The following is a 21,905-nucleotide window of genomic DNA, read 5'->3' on the forward strand; positions in this document are numbered from 1 at the left end:
GTACACACTGGAATGCCAAAGGACAAAGCAGAGAGTATGTTAGATAACACGATCACAACATATTCATATATCTAAACTCAAACTTTAAAGTTCTGATTAGATGGCTCAGTAAGAAAACGTAAGTTGGATAGCAAATGATATGTATGAAGGTACAGGGCAGGCTAAAATTGTGGACAAACTAGAGATTACAACTGCCAGATAGCTATGATTTTTTATATATTTTTATTGAATATTTTAAAGAGTATTATTAATCACTGATGGAAGATGTTATTTTTATTATGGCTAAAAAGATGGACTGAACTGACATCAATTGTACAGAATAACAGAGGTAAAGTGATGGGGTTTGTTTTAATTGATTTATTTGTCCATATCATTCTTAGTATTTTTTCTGATCTGTATCTCAGTGACACTTGTCAAATAAAAGCTCACATGGAAAAATGGCATAACATAAAATAATGTCAGTAGAATCCCACCAAAACATTGACAAATGTTGAAAGATAAAATAGATCCATTCAAACAATAAAAACATAATTGAGATTTAATAAATCTTTTTCCTCTTATTTATTATCACAATGTATTTTAGCTCCATGAAATATTCACATCTTTATTATGAGAACAATAATGGCATAAACTACAGAATATTCATTTCCTTGGTCCATAAAGCTAAACAATGATAGATGTGGGTACATGAATGCTGCAGACTCCAAAAGACCAGGGGCACCAGCATGTGAGAGCCTCACGTGGTACAGGCTTTGGACCTGCCCTTAGTAGACTGAATAAGGAGGATGCTGGCAACGAGGAATATACACAAGTAGGGAGGGTTAAGTGAACCAAAACATAGAACCAGTATTTGTTGACATAGGTATTAGATTGGAAAAGCTTTAGAGGTAGGGGAATATCACAGAAATAATGGTTGATGACATCAGATTTGCAGAAATTAACCCTAATCTTGCAGGCTGTTTAAGCTAACACATACCTATACTGTATACCCCTAAAATCAGAGAAGCAGGTTTAATGGGGTATGATGAAATTATAAACAAGGGTCTAGAGATGGCAACATAGTATACAGTTTTGCTCTATTTTACTTTCTTCAGTTTAGAATTGGAATATGTTTATTGTTTTTATTATATTAAGTGAAATATCACTGAAGTTTCCCAGAAATTAGCAATACAGTTAGGCAGAAATAGTGGATGCTTGCTCTGTAGGAGGTAATTCTCAAAAGGCCTTAAATGTACACACAGTTACCTGGACTCAACTAAAATCACAGTTCCTGGAGTGAAACATTGTAAGCTCAATCATTTCTCATGTTCAAGACCCTGGGCATTCACTCAAATGAATGAGCTCCAATTTTTTTTCATATTTGAAATGGGAGTAATATTCAGGATCTCTATGAGGGAATACTGAAAATATTAAATGTAAATATTCAGTTAAAGTTTTAACACAATTCTTGATTCTTCAAAGAATCTCAATAATATATTATCATCACCATCATCACTATCATATTGTTATTAAAAAATAAACAGATCTTCTTTAAGTCTTAAGAATCTTTTTATCATATTTCTTGGGATAGTTATTGTAATATAAGTTCAAAGAAAGAGAACTAAAGGACAATTTTGGATATATGAACATTTCTTATAGCACAACCTATATTCCAAAAACTTGAAAAAAACCTATCAAATTACATGTCTAACCAAACCAAAGGTGTGTTTCCATATGAAAATACAACACTGGTTTTATTCATGAATATGCTTGCCTGTCCAGCATTTTCTTCAGGGCTGATTTGACATCCTTATTCCTCAAGCTATAGATCAGGGGGTTCAGCTTGGGCACAACAGTTGTATAAAAAACAGAGGACACTTTTCCTTGGTCCATGGAGTTGACTGTTGATGGCTGCAGGTACATGAATGCTAGAGAACCAAAGAAGAGAGCAACAGCTGAGATGTGGGAGCTGCACGTGCTGAAGGCTTTGCCTCTGCCCTCAGTGGAGCGAATGCTATGATGAAGATGTAGGAGCCAAGGATGGTTAAGGTAGGAGTCAAAATGTTAAAGGCACTTAAGAAAAGAACCAATAACTCATTGATGTAGATGCTGGAACAGGATAGCTCCAACAGTGGAAAGAGATCACAAAAATAATGATTAATCACGTTAGTCTTGCATAAGAGAAGTCTCAACATGAAGACTGTGTAAATTGTAGACCCAATGATACCCAAAATGTAAACTCCGGCTGTGAGCCAGAAGCAGAGGTGATGAGACATGATGACACTGTAGAGCAAGGGACTACAGATGGCAACATAGCGGTCATATGCCATTGCAGCCAACATGTGACACTCTGAGATGGCAAAAATGAGAAAGAAATACAGCTGAGTCATGCATTCGGGGTAGGAGATGGTGTTCTTCTCCACCACTAAGTTCACCAGCATTTTGGGGGTAATTACAGTGGAATGACAGAGGTCAATAAAGGACAGATTGCTGAGGGAAAAGTACATGGGGGTGTGCAGGTGAGAGCTAAGCTCAATCAGTGTGATCATTCCTACATTCCCCACCACTGTGAGCAGATAGATTCCCAGGTAGAGGAGGAAGAGGGGCAGCTGGAGCTCTGACTGTTCTGAGGGTCCAGCCAGGATGAACTCAGTCACTGTGGAATGATTTCCAGGCTCCATTATCCTGTTAAAGTTTTTAAGAGAAAACAAGTGGATTTTCATGTCCATTTGTGTGTATGTACATGTGTGCATGTGTGTGAGTGGGTGGGGGAGACACTATGGAGGTTATTATTTAAGCCCTTATTAAAGAAGATACAAATACATAGTGCAAGAATATCTAATGCTTCTGTTTCTCTGGGTCAACCAATGATTCTGCTTAATAAGAGAAGGAATTACAGACATGATGGAGTTTAAAATTATAGTATTGATAAGCTTTCAAGAAAAAAAGCAAAAAATTTTTGGATTTTTCTCTCTTTGAAGGAGGGTTGTTTTTGAGAACTCTGTTCTTTCCATCTCATATTCTATAAACTATATTAATGTAAGTCATATCAAATGGTATAATGATTAAATTTTCATTTGAGAACACTAAATACTTTCTATCATTTTCAAGGTAGGATTAAGTCTATGAAAGTAACAGTTTTGTTGGTTTATGTTCCTTACTAGAATTCCTACTCAAAATTTTGGAAGAACTGGGCAGCTACAAATACAATATCTTTTCATCTGAAACTGGTTCTCTGTGTCTTAATTGTCTTCACCCAGTCCATCCACCTAACAAGACAGGAAACTGTTTGGCAGACAGCATCCTTCTATCTTATCTCCTGTTCCAAGAGTGAGGATGTATGTCCTTTTGTGCTAATCTGAATATTGCCAGTGGAAAAACATGATCATATACATTTATATCATGGATTATACCATTCTGGCAGAGAAGAAGTGAGTTATGACTGCTCTATAAAAATTGAACTTCTTGGTTGAACTGATGGAGATCAAAAAACTCCTCACATTCTCCCACTTAGAGAAAGGTTTTGGAAGAAAAACAATAGATGACCATAGTTATGAGATGACCACCAGTCACTTTTTATAATCATGTACTTTGCATGAGCTCTCTATAGAATTTAAAGATATAAGGTACATGGATTATCAGAGCAAACATGAAATATAGTTATAAATTTTAGACCAAATTCAATACTAATCAATAGTGAGATGTGAATTCTCAGAAGACTAATATCTTTAGTTTTCACATGCAAAGAAATTAATACCTTCTAGAAAACAAAACTTGTCTTAACCCAGAAGTCACCTGTTGTGGGGTTCAGAGTGTGCCTGGACCAATATGACTGAAACTAGTGTAGAGAGAATTATGCCCAGGGAGATCCAGGCTGGAAATACCGAGGGGAGACAGAATGGAGTTTTCTTTGTTGCTGCTGGCCCAACAAGCAGCTGAGAAGAGGCCAGAAATTGGTCAGTCACACTCATGTCTGCACTTCAGATTTGATATTTGGAAATTCACATCGATGGATGTGGACTATGTGAGACTTGTGGAAGATTAGATCCCTTACTCTAAGAGTGAAATTTTCAGGAGGTCCCTGAGACCCAGATGTTAAGCGAAGATTGGCATCTGACTATCAACAGGAAAAATGGATACAATATCAAATACCTTCTAACAAATTTCCAAAGTAAAGTTAAGGCTAAACCCAGACAACTGAAGCTTCCCATATAGAACTTTGCATCAGTCCTGTTTTGGGAGTACATCGACCTCATCTATGACCACCTCAGCAATTTTTTTCAATTTTTAAAATTTAAACTATTTTCTTTAATGTGTTCCATTCTGTGTTTGTGTATATGTGTATGTGGGGGAAAGGGAGACTTACTGCACTAAGCCAGCACCACACAAAATAAACCCAAAGTACCCAAATGGATGAGGCTCTCTAGAAGAGTAACTAAGCAAATAAAAAGTAAGAAATGAAAATTAGGAAATAACAACCTTTCCTAATAACACTAACTGTAAATGGTCTCAATTCCCCAGTTAAAAGACAGAGGTTGGCAAAATTGATTAAAATCAAGATCCAGTTATATGCTATTTAGAAATAATTCATCTCTTAGGCAAAGACATCCACAGGTTTAAAATAAAATTATGGAAAAGGATATTTCATATCAATGGAGTCTGAAATCAAGCACGAGTAGCTGTTCTTATACCTGAAACAGACTTCAAGAAAAATTTAATCAGAAGAGAATAAGAATATCACTATACAGTGGTAAAAGGAAAATCTAGCAAGAGGATATTGCAATAGTAATATGTATGCCCCAAATGTCATTGTATCTCATCACATAAAACAGCAACAAATACATTTCTTGACATTAATCCCAAATTTAATCCAATACAATAATACTGAGTGATTTCAATACATCTCTTTTAGCAATGGACAGATCACCCAAACATGAAATCAATAGAGATATTTCTAGCCTAAATAATGAAATAAATCAATTGGACCTATCAAACATCTACAGAATACTTCACCAAAACATATTTGAATTTTAACTTTCTTCTTAGCAGCTCATGTAACCTTTTGCAAAATAAACCATATTCTAGGCCACAGTGTAAGTCTTACTAAATTTTTTAAAAATCAATTAATCATGTGTATCTATCAGATCATAATGTTATTAAATTATAAATCAGAAGAAAGAAAAATTATAGAAACTACATAAACACATATAGATGGACCAATACTATTTAAGTGAGGAATGGATTATAGAAAAAATGAGAGAAGACATCAAGAAATTCTTACAAGCAAACAGGAACAGAGATACAACATATTCAATTCTCTGGAACAATATGAAGGCAGTTTTAAGAGAAAAGTTTATAACACCGAGTTCCTGCATTAAAAAACAAAATAGAAAGATCCTAAATAAATAATCTAACATTATATCTCAAGGTCCTAGAAAAGGAAGAACAAAGTAACTCAAAAATTATTAGAATACAGATAATAATTGAGATCTAGGACCAAATTAATGTATCTGAGAATAAAAATAATACAAAGTAATAAAGCAAAAAATAGTTGTTTGTGAAAAGGTAAACATAGTTGATAAATTGCTAGCCAAACTAAATAAAAGAGAGAAAAGACTCAAATCAACAAAATTAGAGCTATAAAAGAAAATATCACTACAGACACACACACACACACACACACACACACACACAAAATATAAAATTTTTACTTTTCCAACCTTTTGTGTATGCTTTCAAACTATTAACAAATGTTTAGAAGAGCAAAAGTGTCTAAACTGACTATAGTAATTCTGAGAACTGGTAGAGAACATGATATTAAAATATTAGCATTAGGGGAATGAAAGAAGGACAAATCATATTGTTATATTTTGTGTATGTACGAATATGTAATAATGATTCTCACCAATATTTATAATTTTAATGCACCAATTAAAAATATAGAAAAAAATATTAACAAAGTTATCAGATTCCAAAATGGGGGAAGAAGTGCTACCACAAAAAATAAAAGAAAGTGACAAAGGATGTTGAAGGAGAGCTTGTACAAAAGATAAAAACACATAAATTTGTAAAATTAGTAAAAACAATTATAAAAGAGCACATGTAACCACAACTTTTAAAGATTGAAAAGAGACAATAGAGTATTCTTGAACAAGATACAGTGATAAACATGGATAATGTTTTCAAACACAGTTTGGCTTTGATTTCTCTGCTACAAAAAAGTATGGATTTCAAATAAAAAGAGTTACTGACTTTCAATTAGCATTTTCAGCTATCTTCAAGATATCACTGGATTTTAGACAGAATCATTTTTTACCTTCTAAATTAATTACGATTAGGTTTGGATGTGCATCACACATGCCCATGGCTGTAAGCACGCATGCGTGCACACACACACACACACACACACACACACATAATACTGTCTTAAATCAGATGATTCCAGATGCTTTTAAGGTTTTCCACAGATGTAATTTATTTTAATGTTGTTGTTATACTATGCAACATGTAACCACTATCTTTGTCTCAGATATGTCTCCAGATCCTTCCTTTATCTCCACTACCTGGCCATCAGACAGAAATAATATGGAAGAGGGAGAAAATGTCCCCTGACTTGAATAACACTACCTGGAAGATAAGCCTCCCCTACGTATGTTTGGTAAAAATCTATACACAGCATGTAAAATCATCACATTGGTCAACCTTCGCAGAGAGTCAAATGGCTTTGGGAATCAGTTTCATCAAAGATCAGGATCAGTGACTCAAAGAATACCTTTGATCTGTTACCTCCTCCTACCAACAAAGTCATTTTCACTCCAGAAAAACCGATAAGAAAAAAGTAGGGAACACTGACCTCTTCGGGAAGAAGGAAGGGGTTGTCTGAATCTCAGACTTTGACTTCTAAAATCTTTGAATCTTCTGCTGCAGTCTTTCTTTTAGGAGATACACATGGCTATTTATCTGCCTCTCCCTCTCTTCATTGTAAAACCACACACCCCCTGAGCTCATGTTCCCTTATTTCCCTGTTCCCTGAACTATGAAATCATGGCAAATACTTCTTTATTTATTAATATCAACTGGCAGTGTGAGGGTTTTTTGTTCTTTCATTTTAATGTACTATTTACTTGTCTCTACAGTTCTTGCTACAATTTTATTGATTATATTTTATTGAGACTTGTTATATGCAGGGCACTGTGCAATGCTATAATGAATTTGCAATTAAGTGTAGAAGAAAAGCTGATAAATAAGCCATAGTTAATCATTATTGGTACAAGCTACATGGAGGCAAAAGTCACATGTTCATGGACACACAGAATTTGGTCTTGTTAATTGGTATGTCACTATTCCAATGATCTTAACTATAGTGCCTTAATTATCAAATAAGGTGATAGAAGAAAAGAGGAAAAAAAGAATTATGAGTTAAAATTGAGGACCTTCCAAGTGTCCTTTCAGATCATGTTCAGGTCATGTGATACTTGTTTAGACACAAAAGAAGGAAACCTATTGTTTTATTTGTCTATAGAAGTCTTCACTGACCCCATTCTGGTCTTGAACCACAATAACTGTGTCCTGTAGCCCTTGTCTAATCAAAGTATTTACCACAGGGTCTAGTTGGCTTTCCTGTCTCCTAGGTTCCTAAAATTCTGAAGAGAAAAGATTATGTGTATTATTCATATCAACATACTGAAAACCCAGAGCAAACTTTTTTTATTAGTTTGCTAATATTAGTCTGCATGCATAGCCTAAGTGTATATTCTTGACTCATGAATACCATGTGCTTCATCATTATTACTTTATATGTACTGCATATACATATGCATCTGTGTATATGTATAGTTTAGTTTTTTATTGCTTTTTTCAAGCCAAGTCTAAAAAAGATATTCTTTGGAAAGATAGCTCAATATATCTTACTTTAGGAGTGATCTGTAGTTCTGTCCACCTAACTACATTGTTCTCCATTTCACTTACACCATGTAACTGTGTCATGTCCATAGACGAGATTAAACAAATAGTTTATTAAAATCAGGAAAACCTGGGAGTATTCATTTTTTTTTACTTTATCAAGGAGTAAAAATTTAATGAAACACAAAATCTGAGAATAGTTTGTCAGTCTTTTGATAATTTAGTCATCATTGTTTTCTTTTATAAGAACTCAAAAATATTTTCTTCCCTGAAAAAATTTTGGCATTTTACACAAAATGAATGAAGCTGGAGGAAGCTGTGATAAGCATCAGAAAAGGACAAATGTTGAATAATTCTACTCATATTAGGTATTTACAACAGTTCACTTATAAGTGAACTGTTATAATAAGGGGTTTACAAAGCCAAATTTTGGCTGCATAATGAATTAACAATTTCCTACTGTGGACATACTTCAGCTTTTCTGTTAAGTACAGAATCCAGCACAAGGCCACTGATGAGTCCGAAGAGAGTGAACATCAGGAAGCAAATTCCTGGTACTCGACTTCAATCAGATGGGGATTTTCTTATAATTTTTAAACTCATTTGTAATACAGTCCTCCTTAAGAATATTTTTTATTGATTTATATTTTTCTCTGATAACATCAAGACCAAACTAGATGAATAAGGCTTACAGGAAAGTGAAAAATCAAGTAGTTGGTTGATGGAAAGTATGGTGTCATCACTCTTTTGTAGTCATTTTAATTTTTATAACAATTTATTGAAATTTAACTCATATATTACAATATCAACCTTTCTCGTGTATAGAATTCAATAGTTTTTAGTGTATCCAAGAAGTTTTATGCCCATGTCTATGATTTAATTGGAGACTATGTTCACCACCACCACAAAAATAGCTTATACCCATTAGCAGTCCCATCCAGCACCTCCTGCCCATGTTCCCTGGCAGACACTAAGCTACTTTCTGTCACAACAAATCTGCCTGTTTTAGATGCTTTTTATAAATGGTGTCATGCCATGCATGATCTTTTCTGTCTAGTTTCTTTCATTTAGAGTGTTTCAGGACCATCCGTGATGTGCTATATCTCAGTGCTATTTTCAAATGTTGCATTTTGCTTGTCAATTCATCACTGAATGGTCATTTGTGTGGATTTCATTCTCTGGTCTTGTGTGCATTGAACATTTGCACACAAAAACAATGTGCATGTTTTCATTTCCTGTGGGTATGTATCCAGCAGTAAAATTGCTGGGTGACATAGTAACTTTATGTTTCATAAGATGAAGTAATGAACTGTTTTTCTAACAGTTTGTACCATTTTTCAGTCTCACCTGCAATGGATGAGGGTTCACATTCCTTCCCACTCTTCCCAATACTTGTTTTCTTCTCAACTTATGATCATAACATTCCTGATAAATGTGAAATATTTTCTTGCTTTGTTTTTGAATGAAATTTCCTTAATAATTAATCATGAGAAACCTATTTTCAGGGCCTTATTGATCATTTGTATGTATTACATAGTCGCACCCACGTCCCTTATGGGAAAGGGAATGGGTTTTCCCTCTGGAGGGATGGGCTGGCTGAGAAATGAGAAAAGTAACAGAACACAGAAAAGTTGTTTCAAAGCAGGGGCAGAAATGGGCAAAGCTGACCAGACGGGTCCACCTTCTAAGAAAGAAAGGAGCCTGGGTTTGCTTTATTTACATGGGAATACATCAAAGTCTTTCATATAAAGTTCTTCACCAAAACAGGATAGAGAGGGGGTGGGGACAGGTAGGCTACTCAGTTGCTAGGGGTCACACCCATCTCCAGTGCTGCAGAAGAAGTCTTGGCACAGCTGAGGGGAAGTTCACTTGCATCTGAGTGATCTTACCCAGTGGGACTGCCATGGGAAGTTCCCAGTACCCGATCTACCCCCTCACTGGCCACAATGCTGAAAAAAACGTCCTCACATATTTCATGATGGCTTCATGCAACATAGAAAACTATTGAGGTCCTCTAGCTGTTTTCTAATTTGGCTATTTGTTTTTTCCCTCATTAAATTTGAAGATATTTTTATTTATAATGACTACTACCTTTTCTTTTATATTACTAGTATTCAGTAAGTCTAATTATACATTAAAAGAATTTTTTCTCATCCTGTGTGCTCCCCCCCACCCCACCCCAAACGCTTTTTTCCCTCCCATTATGCATGGACTGAACACCTTTTTTAAAATTATTTCATTATAGTTATGCATAATATTGGAGTTCAATTTGGCATAATCACACAATCATGGACTATGATTTGCTCTAATTCAGTCCCTTCCCATGCCCTCCTTCTGTTCCCTTTCCTCTATTGATCTTTCCTTTATTTATTCATGTTTTTTTAAATTAGTGCATTATGTATATACATGGATATAAAATCTACTGTGGTATACTTACATATATACATAAGAAATCTTGCCAGATCCATTCCACTGTTTCTCCTTTTTTCCCATCTCACTTTCTACTCCCTCAATCTCCTTCCTCTACTCCACGGATCACTTCTGTTTTCATGGTATTCCTCCTTTGCACCTTTTTTTTTTTTTTTATTTTGATCTAGTTTCCACATATGAGAGAAAACATTTGGCCCTTGAGTCTGTCTGGTTTATTTTACTTAGCATTATGTTCTCCAATTCCAAAATGAATTTCCTAATGGTGTTCTCTAAAGAACTATTTTGAAAATGTTTTCATGATGTCCAATTTATCATTTTTTTCTATTGTAGCCCTGGGTTTTGACATTTTATCTGAAAAAACATCATCAAATCTTAGGCCACAATGATTTAGTCTTTTTTTCTTTTAAATCACTATAGTGTCTTACATTTAGGTCTATTATCCATTTTGAATTAATTTTTGTTGGTGATTTAAAAGAGGTACAAATTAATCCTTTACACACAGTTATCTAATTATACAAACAGCATTGTAATTAAAAAGGATATTCTCCATTGTTGAAAACTAGACGAAACTTACTTCATGATTTCTATGTACTAATCATATCTTATTTTCATATACCAATTTAATTTTCTTCCAAAATATCTGGATTTATGTATATCTATGCTTGTGTGTACATGCCAATGTAGAAAAAATATGTATATATAGATTTTCCATTAATATAGCTTGGGGGCATTTTAAAAAGTTTGTAAAAATATGTAGTTGTGAGTTAGTTAATATTCTAGGCATAAAAATAGCATTCTGCAAATGTTTTCATGTTAAGGGTTATGGATATAAATGACTATGGAATTTTGGTTACCTTTCCAATCATTTGTTTATACATTCAAAGTGTTCAAAGTTATTACAGAATACAAATACCTCTACTGTTGTAATTCTGAAAATTTGTAGACGATATATTATTGAAATATGTGCTAGCTATCAGATCCTGTAATGGAGAGGAAGCTCTATTCAAATGAAGAATAATAAAGTACCTTGAAAAATTAGATCTATTACAAAGGAGGAAAAATATATAGAACTTATTAAATATGGTTTCAGGAGAAAACATATAATGAAAAGTTTAAATAACTGAAGAGAATGTAGACCATATAATATAATCTATCCTTAGGTTCTGTGATGAACTTGGATAATGTTCTCATACATAATTTTTTTTTTCATTTCTCTGAATGAAAAAAAAAATTCAATAGAAAATAGCTCCCTACTTACCCTTAGCATTTTTAGGGTCCATTAGGATATCACAGCAGTGGACTTTAGGCAGAATCATTTTTTTTTTTACCTTCTCTACTACTTATGATAGATATGAATATTCACCATCACTTTCTCTCTCTCATTTGCACACATTCTGCATTGCCTTAAACCAGAAGATGAGCCGGGTTCTGTGGTTCCTAACAGTACCTTTTTACTATATTGCTCTACTGTTCTACATACAGCTTCCATCTGTTGTCTCTCTTATTGTCTGCATATTCCTCCTTCATCTCCACAACTTGACCATTAGAAACATACGAAAGGAGAAGGGAATGTCCTCTGAATTGAAGGACACTGATTAGAAGCATTGAACCTCACTCCACCTATGTCCCTTTCATAAGGACTTAGTCACACGGAAAAATCCCCCAGTACAAAGGGATGAGTAATGCTTTGTGTTTCTAGATGGCTGTGTGTCAAGTTAAAAATCAGGATGTTATTACTGAGGGACAGGGAGAATGAATGTCAGGAATGACTAAAGTTTTCTTTCACACTTTTTATAAGTATATTACACCGTAGATGGCTTAATTTTGTTCCCTCTAGAGTTTGACATTAGGTTTTAGCATTACCTCTAAGAGGAATAACAATAGTAAATGTTATTCAAGTAAAATGTGTAATATACACACACATATATAATAATTTGATAGTCATGTATCTATTAGAAGGCGCATGTCGTGCTGATGGAGTAATCCTTACAATGTCTGAACAACTCTGCGTTCATTCCTATGGCTTTGTCTTCATTCTCACAGCCTCGGTATCCCTGACTCCATCCTGACTTTTCAGATTTACTTTTTCATCACAAACATGAGTGTTTGATTCTCATGTGTTTGTCACTACTCCAGGTTATAATCTGGCAGTGCTCTTGTTCATCACGCATACTCTAATAATGATGCTGTGTGTGGTATATATTTTTTGGTCATCAATGGATGCTTGTGGATACCATATATTTAAAAATTTCAAATTCTAGGGAACAAAATTGTTGTCTTGCACTACACACTATTTCTAGTTCTAAAGTATTATTGTTATTGATGAGCAATGTTTATTATGGGGTTTATCAATTATTCTATGTTGTTAGCCTTGAGAATTTAATGTGTTGACTGTAGCAACTTGCAAAATTACATTTCAAAAACAAATTAAAACTCCCCATCTAACAATTTTAAAAGCATTTTAAAGTAAATGTAATAAAAATTTATTGTAATTATTTCAAAAACTTTGTCATTTAATGGATACTGATTAATACATTAATTGTAATTTTACTTGGAAACAAAAGAAATTTGTAAGAGCATAACTCCTTTAATACATATGTTTTTATTGTTCTTCCACTTTTTCTTTTGAGAAGGAATAATCTTCCTCTCTCCTTGTCAGGAACTCCTCATGAATCTTTAGCAATATCTGAAATATTTAAAAATTATATTTTCAGATTAACATCCTTCAGTCCTCACATTAAAATAATCCAAGAATTGTTGATTATGCATTCATCATAATATCTAACTGCAGTTAGTAGTAGTGAAGGAAAATAAAAACTTTCAAGTCTTATAAGCATTTGCTGAGAGCCATAGCCAAGTAGGAAAGACAGCATGGCATTTTTGGTTGAAAGGTGACCCCAGCAAGCCATTGAGATGATAATGATTATGTTAAGATGTGCATTCAACTGGAGATTAGACCCCTGCTGTCTGCCTAGGCCTGCTACTTTGGAGCTCTGTGGGACTCCTGGAGAGTTCCCATTGGTTGGGGAAGTGCAGTAGGAGGGAATTCCTGTTGGAGTAGTGTGGCCTGGAAGGAGCCGCATGGCATAACCTTTAGTATATTAATAATAATTGCTTTAAATTCCAAGTCTGATTCCAACATATCTACCATGTCTGAGTGTGGTATGATGCTTGCTCTTTCTCTTCAAAATGTGCTTTTTGTCCTTTGTCTTTTAATTTTTTATTGGTAGGTAGACATGATATACTACATAAAAGGAAGAGTTATAAAGAGTCCTTTAGTAATGTGGTGGTGAGGTGAAGCGGGAGAGATCTATTCTATACTTTTATGATTAGGTCTCAGTATGTTAGTGAGATTCTGCCTCTGTATTGTGAACTTCATAGTGCTCCTCATTTGCCCCTTTGACCCATGTGGGACAGAATAGTTAGTATGGGTTAGGGTAGACATTTCTTTTCTACATGGATGTTTAGAGCCAGCTGGGGTTGGGTGTTCCCTTTTCCTAAGGTCAGTTAGGCTATGATCAAACCCTGGCAGGTTGAGATATTTTCAAATAGATTCTCCTGAGGTCAGACTCTGCCAAGAAGTGGGAACTCTAATATATTTTAACATGGTTTCTTCCCTCCACCCCCACAACCCTCCCAGTGGAAGCCGTGGGATTTAGCTCTATTATTCACTTGGTGTAATTCCGGGAAGCAAAACTTACCAAAGTGTGGAGATCCTCTATCACAGGTCCCCTTGAGTCTTTCATTCATAGACACGTCAGACTGAGCCCCCAGCAATTCATCAATTACAGTTTGCCACAACAACACTGGTTCCTGGGAGGCTTTGGTTCAGGAAATTGTAACTCTGTACTTTTCTATTCCTCCAATCTTGTGGAAGAAGTTTACTTCCTAGGTCAAGTTAGAGTTGTACATTTTTAAATTTACTCAGCTTTTTATTTTCTGTTATAATGGAGTGGTGACCTGAAGCTCCTATATTCTGCATCAGAAACCAAGTGTTTTCAATAGCTCTTTTAGGATCAATCATTTGTCTTTATGAGAAAGAACCAAACCACAAGAGAATTTTGGAATTTGTTTTTATATATTAAGGAGATCAAAGAACCTGAGTTATTTTTAAAAATATATTTTGTGATATAGAGCTTGAGATGTTTTATTTCCTGTTTCTGTAATGGAGAAATCATGAGTTCAATGTAGTCCGTTAAGAATCTGAAATTTGACAAATATCTGTCATTTTGCTGTTACCTGATAACTAAAGAGTACCCAAAACCATTTAAGAAGGCTCAGAGACTGAATATCAATCAGATGGAAACAATATTCTGATAAAATTAAACTGAAATCATTGGTGGACAAAGAGCCTTCAACATTGTTTTCTGCTTTCTCACATTGTGAAAAGGGTTTGTGTGTTTTAGATCAAACATATGCATCCTCAAACTTTTATTACATAATCTATCTCTGTAATCTTTTAAAAATTCTTGGGAATACATATTAATTTATGTAGCCTCTCAAAAATAAACTAATTGTTTTCTAATTTGTACATGGAAACAATATAGTTTACAGTATTTTCTCTATCGGGTATGTACTGTTAGAACAGCCCACAAAGACTTACATTCTTATGGAGAATTGGTGTGCTGTAATTGTTGGGAATGTTAATGAAATTGAATTATTATAGATCATGAAATGTGAAAAGAAGATAGTTTTGAAAAATTACCAGAACTTATTTTTGCACTCTTTTGTCAACGTTTCTAGCTATTTATTATTAGTTATTATTTGATAGAATGAAAATGAAAGGCATTTAGGGTAGATAGATATTGTAATAATTAATAGAATTGTCTATGAAAATTTCTGTGAAATTTTCTGCTTTGCAAATTGTGCAAGAGATACTTCACTTAACTGCTCTTATGATACTAATTGGTATCATAATAATGTGTCTCTTAAATAAACCAGATCATATTCAGCTCTTTTCTGTTATTCAAAAATCCTTTATATCTACAAACCTAAAAAGAACTATGGTATAGTTTCAGCATCATGCCCTTTCAGAGATTCAAATGTTGGGATAGCATAGAAATTACACAATTATTCATAATATTTAGAAGTAATACTAAATTTTCATTTCTAAGTTCTTACTGGATCTTTTTTCACATGTATATCCTGAATCATAAAAAAAGTATCTGTTCCTCTGGATGTACATTAAATTCATCAATATTGGACCTTTTTTCATATGTATATCCTGAATCACATGAGAAAGTATCTGTCACTCCAGATGTACATTAAATTTGTTAATCTTTGAGATATTGGGGTTCTAGGAGCCAGGGTTGATTATTTAATCCTTGGTATCTTTGAGAGCACAACCATCTTCTACCCTCTGCTAACATAAATACAAGTAGTATATAAATAGTTATTTTTATATGAATGCTTTTATTTTTTACTATAAATGTATGAGCTTAAAAGAGTAAAACTTCACTTCCCATTTAAAGAGGGGCTCTACCTCTATGAGTGAGGACATTTCGGGACAGTTATCTGGAGGGAGAAAGTCTGCAAGCTTACCAAATGCTCAACTCAGTATTAGGAGTTAAGGATACATGCTGTAATTTCTGAATGAAGTAAATATGATGCAAATTTTCTTTATGTTTCATGATCACCTGAGGCATACTCTTGGGAATCATCTTCAGACTGTGAAAAATTTCTGTAGCTCTGGGACCTATTGACTTCAATTTAATATGATCTTTAGAGATTTGTGTCCCTCTCCTGAGCTATAACCTGGGGCCATAAAATATTCAGGGAATAGTGGGTAGACAGTTAATGATTGCAAGGTGGCCAGGAAGACTTCTCCATGCCTGCAGAATAAATTTGTGAGGAATTCTTCCCTCACATAGGGGCAGTTGCTCTCTATATCAAGTCTGTTTGAAGGCAGTGAAGACATAGTGGAAAGAACACTAAACTTGAGTCAGATTTGGTTACGAATTGCTCTCCATTATTAGAGTTTGAATTTCAGTGTCCTTATATGAGAATTGGAGTTCATTGGAAAAACATCACAGAGACTTAGGAAAATAAATTAGGAATGCATAGAATTGCCTTATAAAAATAAAGCAATATGACAATAGTATTATTTAAAGTCATCATTATTTATGAATGAGTATAAGATTCATAAATTTAGTAACTGCTCAAAAACACATTTCCACACTTCTATGGGTAGGACCCAACTCTTTTCACTTGCAGATGTAGAAACTTGGTAAGTTCTCTGAAATGAATTGTCTCTCAGTTCTTCTCCAATCTTGAGGCTTTTCTTCAGTGGAATTCTGGCCGTCTCCATGGCATGTGCTTCTTTCCTTGAGAACACATCAAAAATTGTACTAAAGGGTTCTTATTGTAAGTACTATAGGTATAATCATATTCTTATTATTTTTAATGTGGATAAACCTGCCAAGTTTAAATCAAACACTGTGTCTACTCAGATATATTAAAGTTGATAAACTATGTGATAAAATCAAAGAATCTAAATATTATGAGAAATATAAAGAGTAAAGGTAATATAGCCTCAAATTCTAAGTATGAATCTTTCATTATGTTCCTGAAAGAATCTTTTAGTCAGCACTTAGATCCCAATGTGCTGGTGAAGTCCTTAACAAGGCAACCTATTTCACTGAATTTTTTTTTTTCTTTCAGTATTTCAGCGAAATCTAAGTTTGTATCAGTTTTACAGGCTTTTGCTGGTTATTTACCATAGAGAAACACACAATAAAAATATACAGAAGCTTTTCAGGTATTTAAGGTCAACTGTCATGTCTTTCTTCTATAAATAAAATACTCAATGGGAGCTCTGACAGCAGAAGGGTTAGAAGGACTGGCTCTGGAATGGAACCTGGGTTTTAATTTTACATCAGACACATTCTGACTGTATGATCAAGTCACTAAAGCTCTCAGTGTTTTAATTTATACTCTTAACTAAAAAAGTTGTTTGAAACTTAATTAAGGGGAAAAAAAGAAACTACTGAACTTAAAAAAAAAATCACAGGAACTTGATAATGTTCAATCAACATCAACTGTTATTTACATTGTTTTGTTTTGTTTTTACAAATGGGGTGGTTTAACACTGTTTTATTATTTTATAATCTACCATTGAATGTACTTAGTTTATTAGTGTTGTTTTCAAGGTATATTTGCTAGAAGGACACATTATTATTTAACAATTAAATTATTGTTTATTATTTACTAAATCCCTTAAAGTTTATATAATTGAAGTGGTGATATTGAAGTATTATCATGAAAGACTTAAACATGGAAGAGATAACAAAAGAAAAAAAAACAACACTGAACACAAAGCCTTTAAGTCTTGGTTGGAGTCCATTCTCCAGGAGAGCTGACTGGAAAGGGATGTAGGTGTTTCTCATTTCAGCGCATCTCACCATTATTTTATTTGGAAGGCAGTGCAGATGATTTTACTCTGGTTGCTCCCTCTGAACTACCAATGACTGAAACATGAGAGATTGACAGAAGGATCTGAAGGCTGTGATCCAGAGGGAACAGGTGAGTGCAATCTTGATAATACATGTCCTGGACACCTTCCTACACAAACACAAATCTATTTCTGAGGCTGGGCACTTTGCTCTCTTGGGAACCAGAGCATGTAGCTTGGGTTTCCTTTCACAGTACTACAGAAATCCCACCATGTTCCCTGTGGACAATGTGCTTATGTTTTTCCCTCACTTCTTTTGCCTCTTATTCACTGAGGTACTGACATCCACATGTTGCAAGCTGCTAGATTTTTAGTTCTTTGGAAATAATCCTTGGATAGGACTTAGAAAGTAAGAGAATCACAGACTTTATGTCTAACACACAGGTTTTCATGTAAAAATTTGGATAAACTCACTGCATAAACACATGGAAGTAGAAGTCCTGCTATTCCATGTTTTTGTAACACTTCATTTTACCAGTTTGGTTCCCCCCCCCCATTATAATAGATGTAAGTGTTACTCCTTGTATTTAATTTGCATTTCCTTTGACTAACGATTTTGAGTATTTTCTCATGCATTTATTTGCCATTTATATGTCTTTTTGATTAAGTGCTCCAATTATTTTCCAATTTACTTGAGGAGAGAAAGTGTTTGATTTGTATTAAGTTTGAATAGTTTTTTTTTTTTAAGAGAGAGAGAGAGAGAGAGAGAGAGAGAGAGAATTTTTTAATATTTATTTTTTAGTTCTTGGCGAACACAACATCTTTGTTTTGTATGTGGTGCTGAGGATCGAACCCAGGCCGCACGCATGCCAGACGAGCGCGCTACCACTTGAGCCACATCCCCAGCCCTGAATAGTTTTTTTTTTTTTTTTTTAAAAAGATATTTTGAATACTTTGTCATATGCCCAAGTTGTAAATATTTTTGACTAATTTTCTTTTAATTCTCCTGTGACTCTCACAAATGATTTCAATTTTTAAAATTAAATATTGAATCAATTTTAGACTTAAATTTTCAAAGATAGTAAAGCTCCCATATATTCAGTACCCAGCACCCTTAATGGTAAGATTTCATATAACATAAGCTCTTTTATTAGTCAGGAAATTAGCATTGTTACAATTATTCATATATAAAAACCTATTTTAACATCATTATTTCCCATATAATTTTTTTGTTCTGTCTTATTTTGTTCTTTTGGTGCCATGATTCTTCCCAGGATTTCCCATTGCATCTAACTGGTTTTGACAGAAAATTTTAATTTATCAAAATTTATCAAAACTTTTTAAAAATGCATAGATTGTATTTTTGATATATAAGAAATCTTTATGAATACCCAGGTCACAAAGATATTGTTTCATTTGTTTCCAGCAATAGCATACTATCAAGTTTTTCACTGAAATCCGTGATCTCTGTAAGATTTTTATGTAAGGCATTAGGTATATAATTCTAGAATCATTGTGTTTTGTTATCTTTATGTTTTGCTTTTCTGTAGCAATGTTCAAATGATCCAGAACTGGTGCTAAAAAGACTTCTCCATTTACTGGCCTTTGCATAATATGTCAAAAATCAATGACTGCACATTTATAGGTCTCTTCCTGGGTTCCTCATTTTGTTCTACTGAGTTCCAAGTCTCTGCCTTCACCAGTATCACATTATCTTGATTAATTAACATTAATCAACATGTTTTAAAATGTGGTCACATGAGCCTTCCAACTTTGTTTCTCAAAATTGTTTTCTATTTTAAGTCTTTTAATTTAAATATGAACTTTAGAATCGACTTAATATCTGGGAAAAAGTGGGGTTGTGATTGAGATTGCATTGAGTATATAGATTTGTTTGGAAATAACTCATTTCTTAACAACTTTGAGTCATCCAACCCATATATAGTTTGTTTCTCCATTTATATGTGTTTTCTTTGATTGTATTCATAAACATTTTATTTTCAAAATACTGATCCTACACATAATTCACTATATTTCACACTATATATTTTGTGCTAATATAAATGGCACTATTTGTTTGAATTTTAATTTCTATTTTTTTTTTTTGTTTACTAACATGGAAATTCAGCTTGTTATTTATATTAATTTTGCATCCTGTGACCTTGTTAACTCTTATAGATCCTTAGAGTTTTATTATGTAGATAAATGTTGTTTGTGAACACAAATAGAAATACTTGTACCTTCTGCCTTTTGGTTTTCTTTCTTGTTATTGACTAGGACTCCTGGTATGACATTAAGTGTTTTTTGAAACATGGAGTCCCTCATAAAGACCTCTTTATCAGGTTCCCAAAACAATGGGTTAATTATCAGAATTTTGGCATCCAATACTATTCTATAATTTTAGTTCATCTTGTTCTCAAAATCACAGGAGTAAAGCAGGGAAAGACAAAAAAAAAAAAAAAAAAAAAAAAACCCTTGCATTATGTTTTTCTCTTATTCTCAGTCTGACTTTTTCTGTTTACTTTTTAGAGTTCTTGGGAAAACATTTTATATTATTTTGTCTAAAGTTTTAATTACAATCTGTGAGACATATTGACTATGTGACTTTAATACAAATTGGCTAAAATGAAAAGTGCTATATTATAGTCAGGGATTTTATTGTCTTTATATTTTACGTAGATCTTCCCCTAAAAAGGAAGGTAGATTGTTAAAACATGAAACCAACACATCCATCAGAGATCTTCTTTTTAGAGAGTGAGAGAGGAGAGAGGGGAGAGAGAGAGAGAATTTTTAATATTTATTTTATTTAGTTCTCGGCGGACACAACATCTTTGTTGGTATGTGGTGCTGAGGATCGAACCCGGGCCGCACGCATGCGAGGCGAGTGCGCTACCGCTTGAGCCACAACCCCAGCCCAGAGATCTTCTTGTTTGACACCACTGTGTACACTTAGAAGTACTGTCATCTGTTTTGAAATTCAATATTCTGACAAAGATGAGGAATCTCTCAGTCGTGACTGAGTTTGTCCTGCTGGGCATCCCACACACAGAGGACCTGGAGACCATGCTTTTTGTCCTGTTTTTGTCCTTTTACATCTTCACCCTCATGGGGAACCTGCTAATCTTGCTGGCAATTATCTCCTCCACTCGGCTTCACACCCCCATGTACTTCTTCCTGTGCAAGCTATCTATTTTTGACATATTTTTCCCTTCTGTGAGTTCTCCCAAGATGCTGTTCTACCTGTCAGGGAACAGCAGAGCTATCTCCTATGGGGGCTGCGTGTCCCAGCTCTTCTTCTACCATTTTCTGGGCTGCACTGAGTGTTTTCTGTACACAGTGATGGCCTACGACCGCTTTGTTGCCATATGTTTCCCTCTACGCTACACCATAATCATGAGCCACAGAGTGTGTGCCATCTTGGCTGCAGGGACCTCATTTTTTGGCTGCATTCAGGCCACCTTTCTGACCACTCTCACCTTCCAGCTGCCCTACTGTGGTCCCAATGAGGTGGACTATTACTTCTGTGACATCCCAGTGATGCTGAAGCTGGCTTGTGCGGACACCTCAGCTCTGGAGATGGTGGGGTTCATCAGTGTTGGCCTCATGCCCCTCAGCTGCTTCCTCCTCATCCTCACCTCCTACAGCTGCATTGTCCACTCCATTCTTCAAATTCGATCTATGGAAGGCCACCGCCGCGCCTTCTCCACCTGCAGTGCCCACCTCATGGCCATCCTCCTCTCCTTCATGCCAGTGGTCCTCATCTATCTGCAGCCCACTCCCAACCCCTGGCTTAATGCAACTGTTCAGGTCCTGAACAACTTGGTCACCCCCATGCTGAATCCTTTGATTTATAGCCTGAGAAACAAGGAAGTAAAATATTCTCTGAGGAAGGTGCTACAGCAAGTGGCCTTCCTTCCTGAGAAGTAATAGAGGATTAGTAACTAATATTCTAATGGCAACAGTGTCTACAGAAGGTGTTTCCTTTTGTGCAATGTGGAATACAGTTATTATTACTGCCTCCTTTTGCAGATGAAGCTAGACCTAGAGACATAGAGACAATAAATACTCAAGGTCATATAACTAATAGACTGTTTTACCTTAGAAAGGAATATCTCTTCCCACTTGGCAAAGTATCCTAAACTTTCTTTTCTTTTCCTTATTATTTTGTTCCTACATCCTCTGTTTCTCTTTTCATCCTTCGTAC

At 34.6% G+C, this 21,905-nt stretch overlaps 2 protein-coding genes across 2 annotated transcripts; one reads left to right on the top strand and one right to left on the bottom strand.

Annotated features, from left to right (window-relative positions):
- Window positions 1-1,737: 1,737 nt before the first annotated feature.
- Window positions 1,738-2,660, bottom strand: LOC113176413 (olfactory receptor 8G3-like). The gene is given in 2 exon segments (XM_026380896.2): window positions 1,738-1,994; window positions 1,997-2,660. Coding segments are annotated over 2 exon segments (921 nt in total).
- Window positions 2,661-20,695: 18,035 nt separating this feature from the next.
- LOC144254511 (olfactory receptor 10D1B-like) lies at window positions 20,696-21,628 on the top strand. Its single transcript, XM_077797767.1, has one exon. The coding sequence runs from the start codon at window positions 20,696-20,698 to the stop codon at window positions 21,626-21,628; it is 933 nt and encodes a 310-aa protein (XP_077653893.1).
- Window positions 21,629-21,905: the final 277 nt, after the last annotated feature.

Source organism: Urocitellus parryii, chromosome 4, assembly GCF_045843805.1.
Source record: "Urocitellus parryii isolate mUroPar1 chromosome 4, mUroPar1.hap1, whole genome shotgun sequence".
In the NCBI taxonomy this organism is placed as follows: Eukaryota; Metazoa; Chordata; class Mammalia; order Rodentia; family Sciuridae; genus Urocitellus; species Urocitellus parryii.

What these genes read in the sequence shown, in the direction of transcription:
- LOC144254511 (XM_077797767.1), top strand. Translation starts at nt 20,696, where the DNA reads ATGAGGAATCTCTCAGTCGTGACTGAGTTTGTCCTGCTGGGCATCCCA.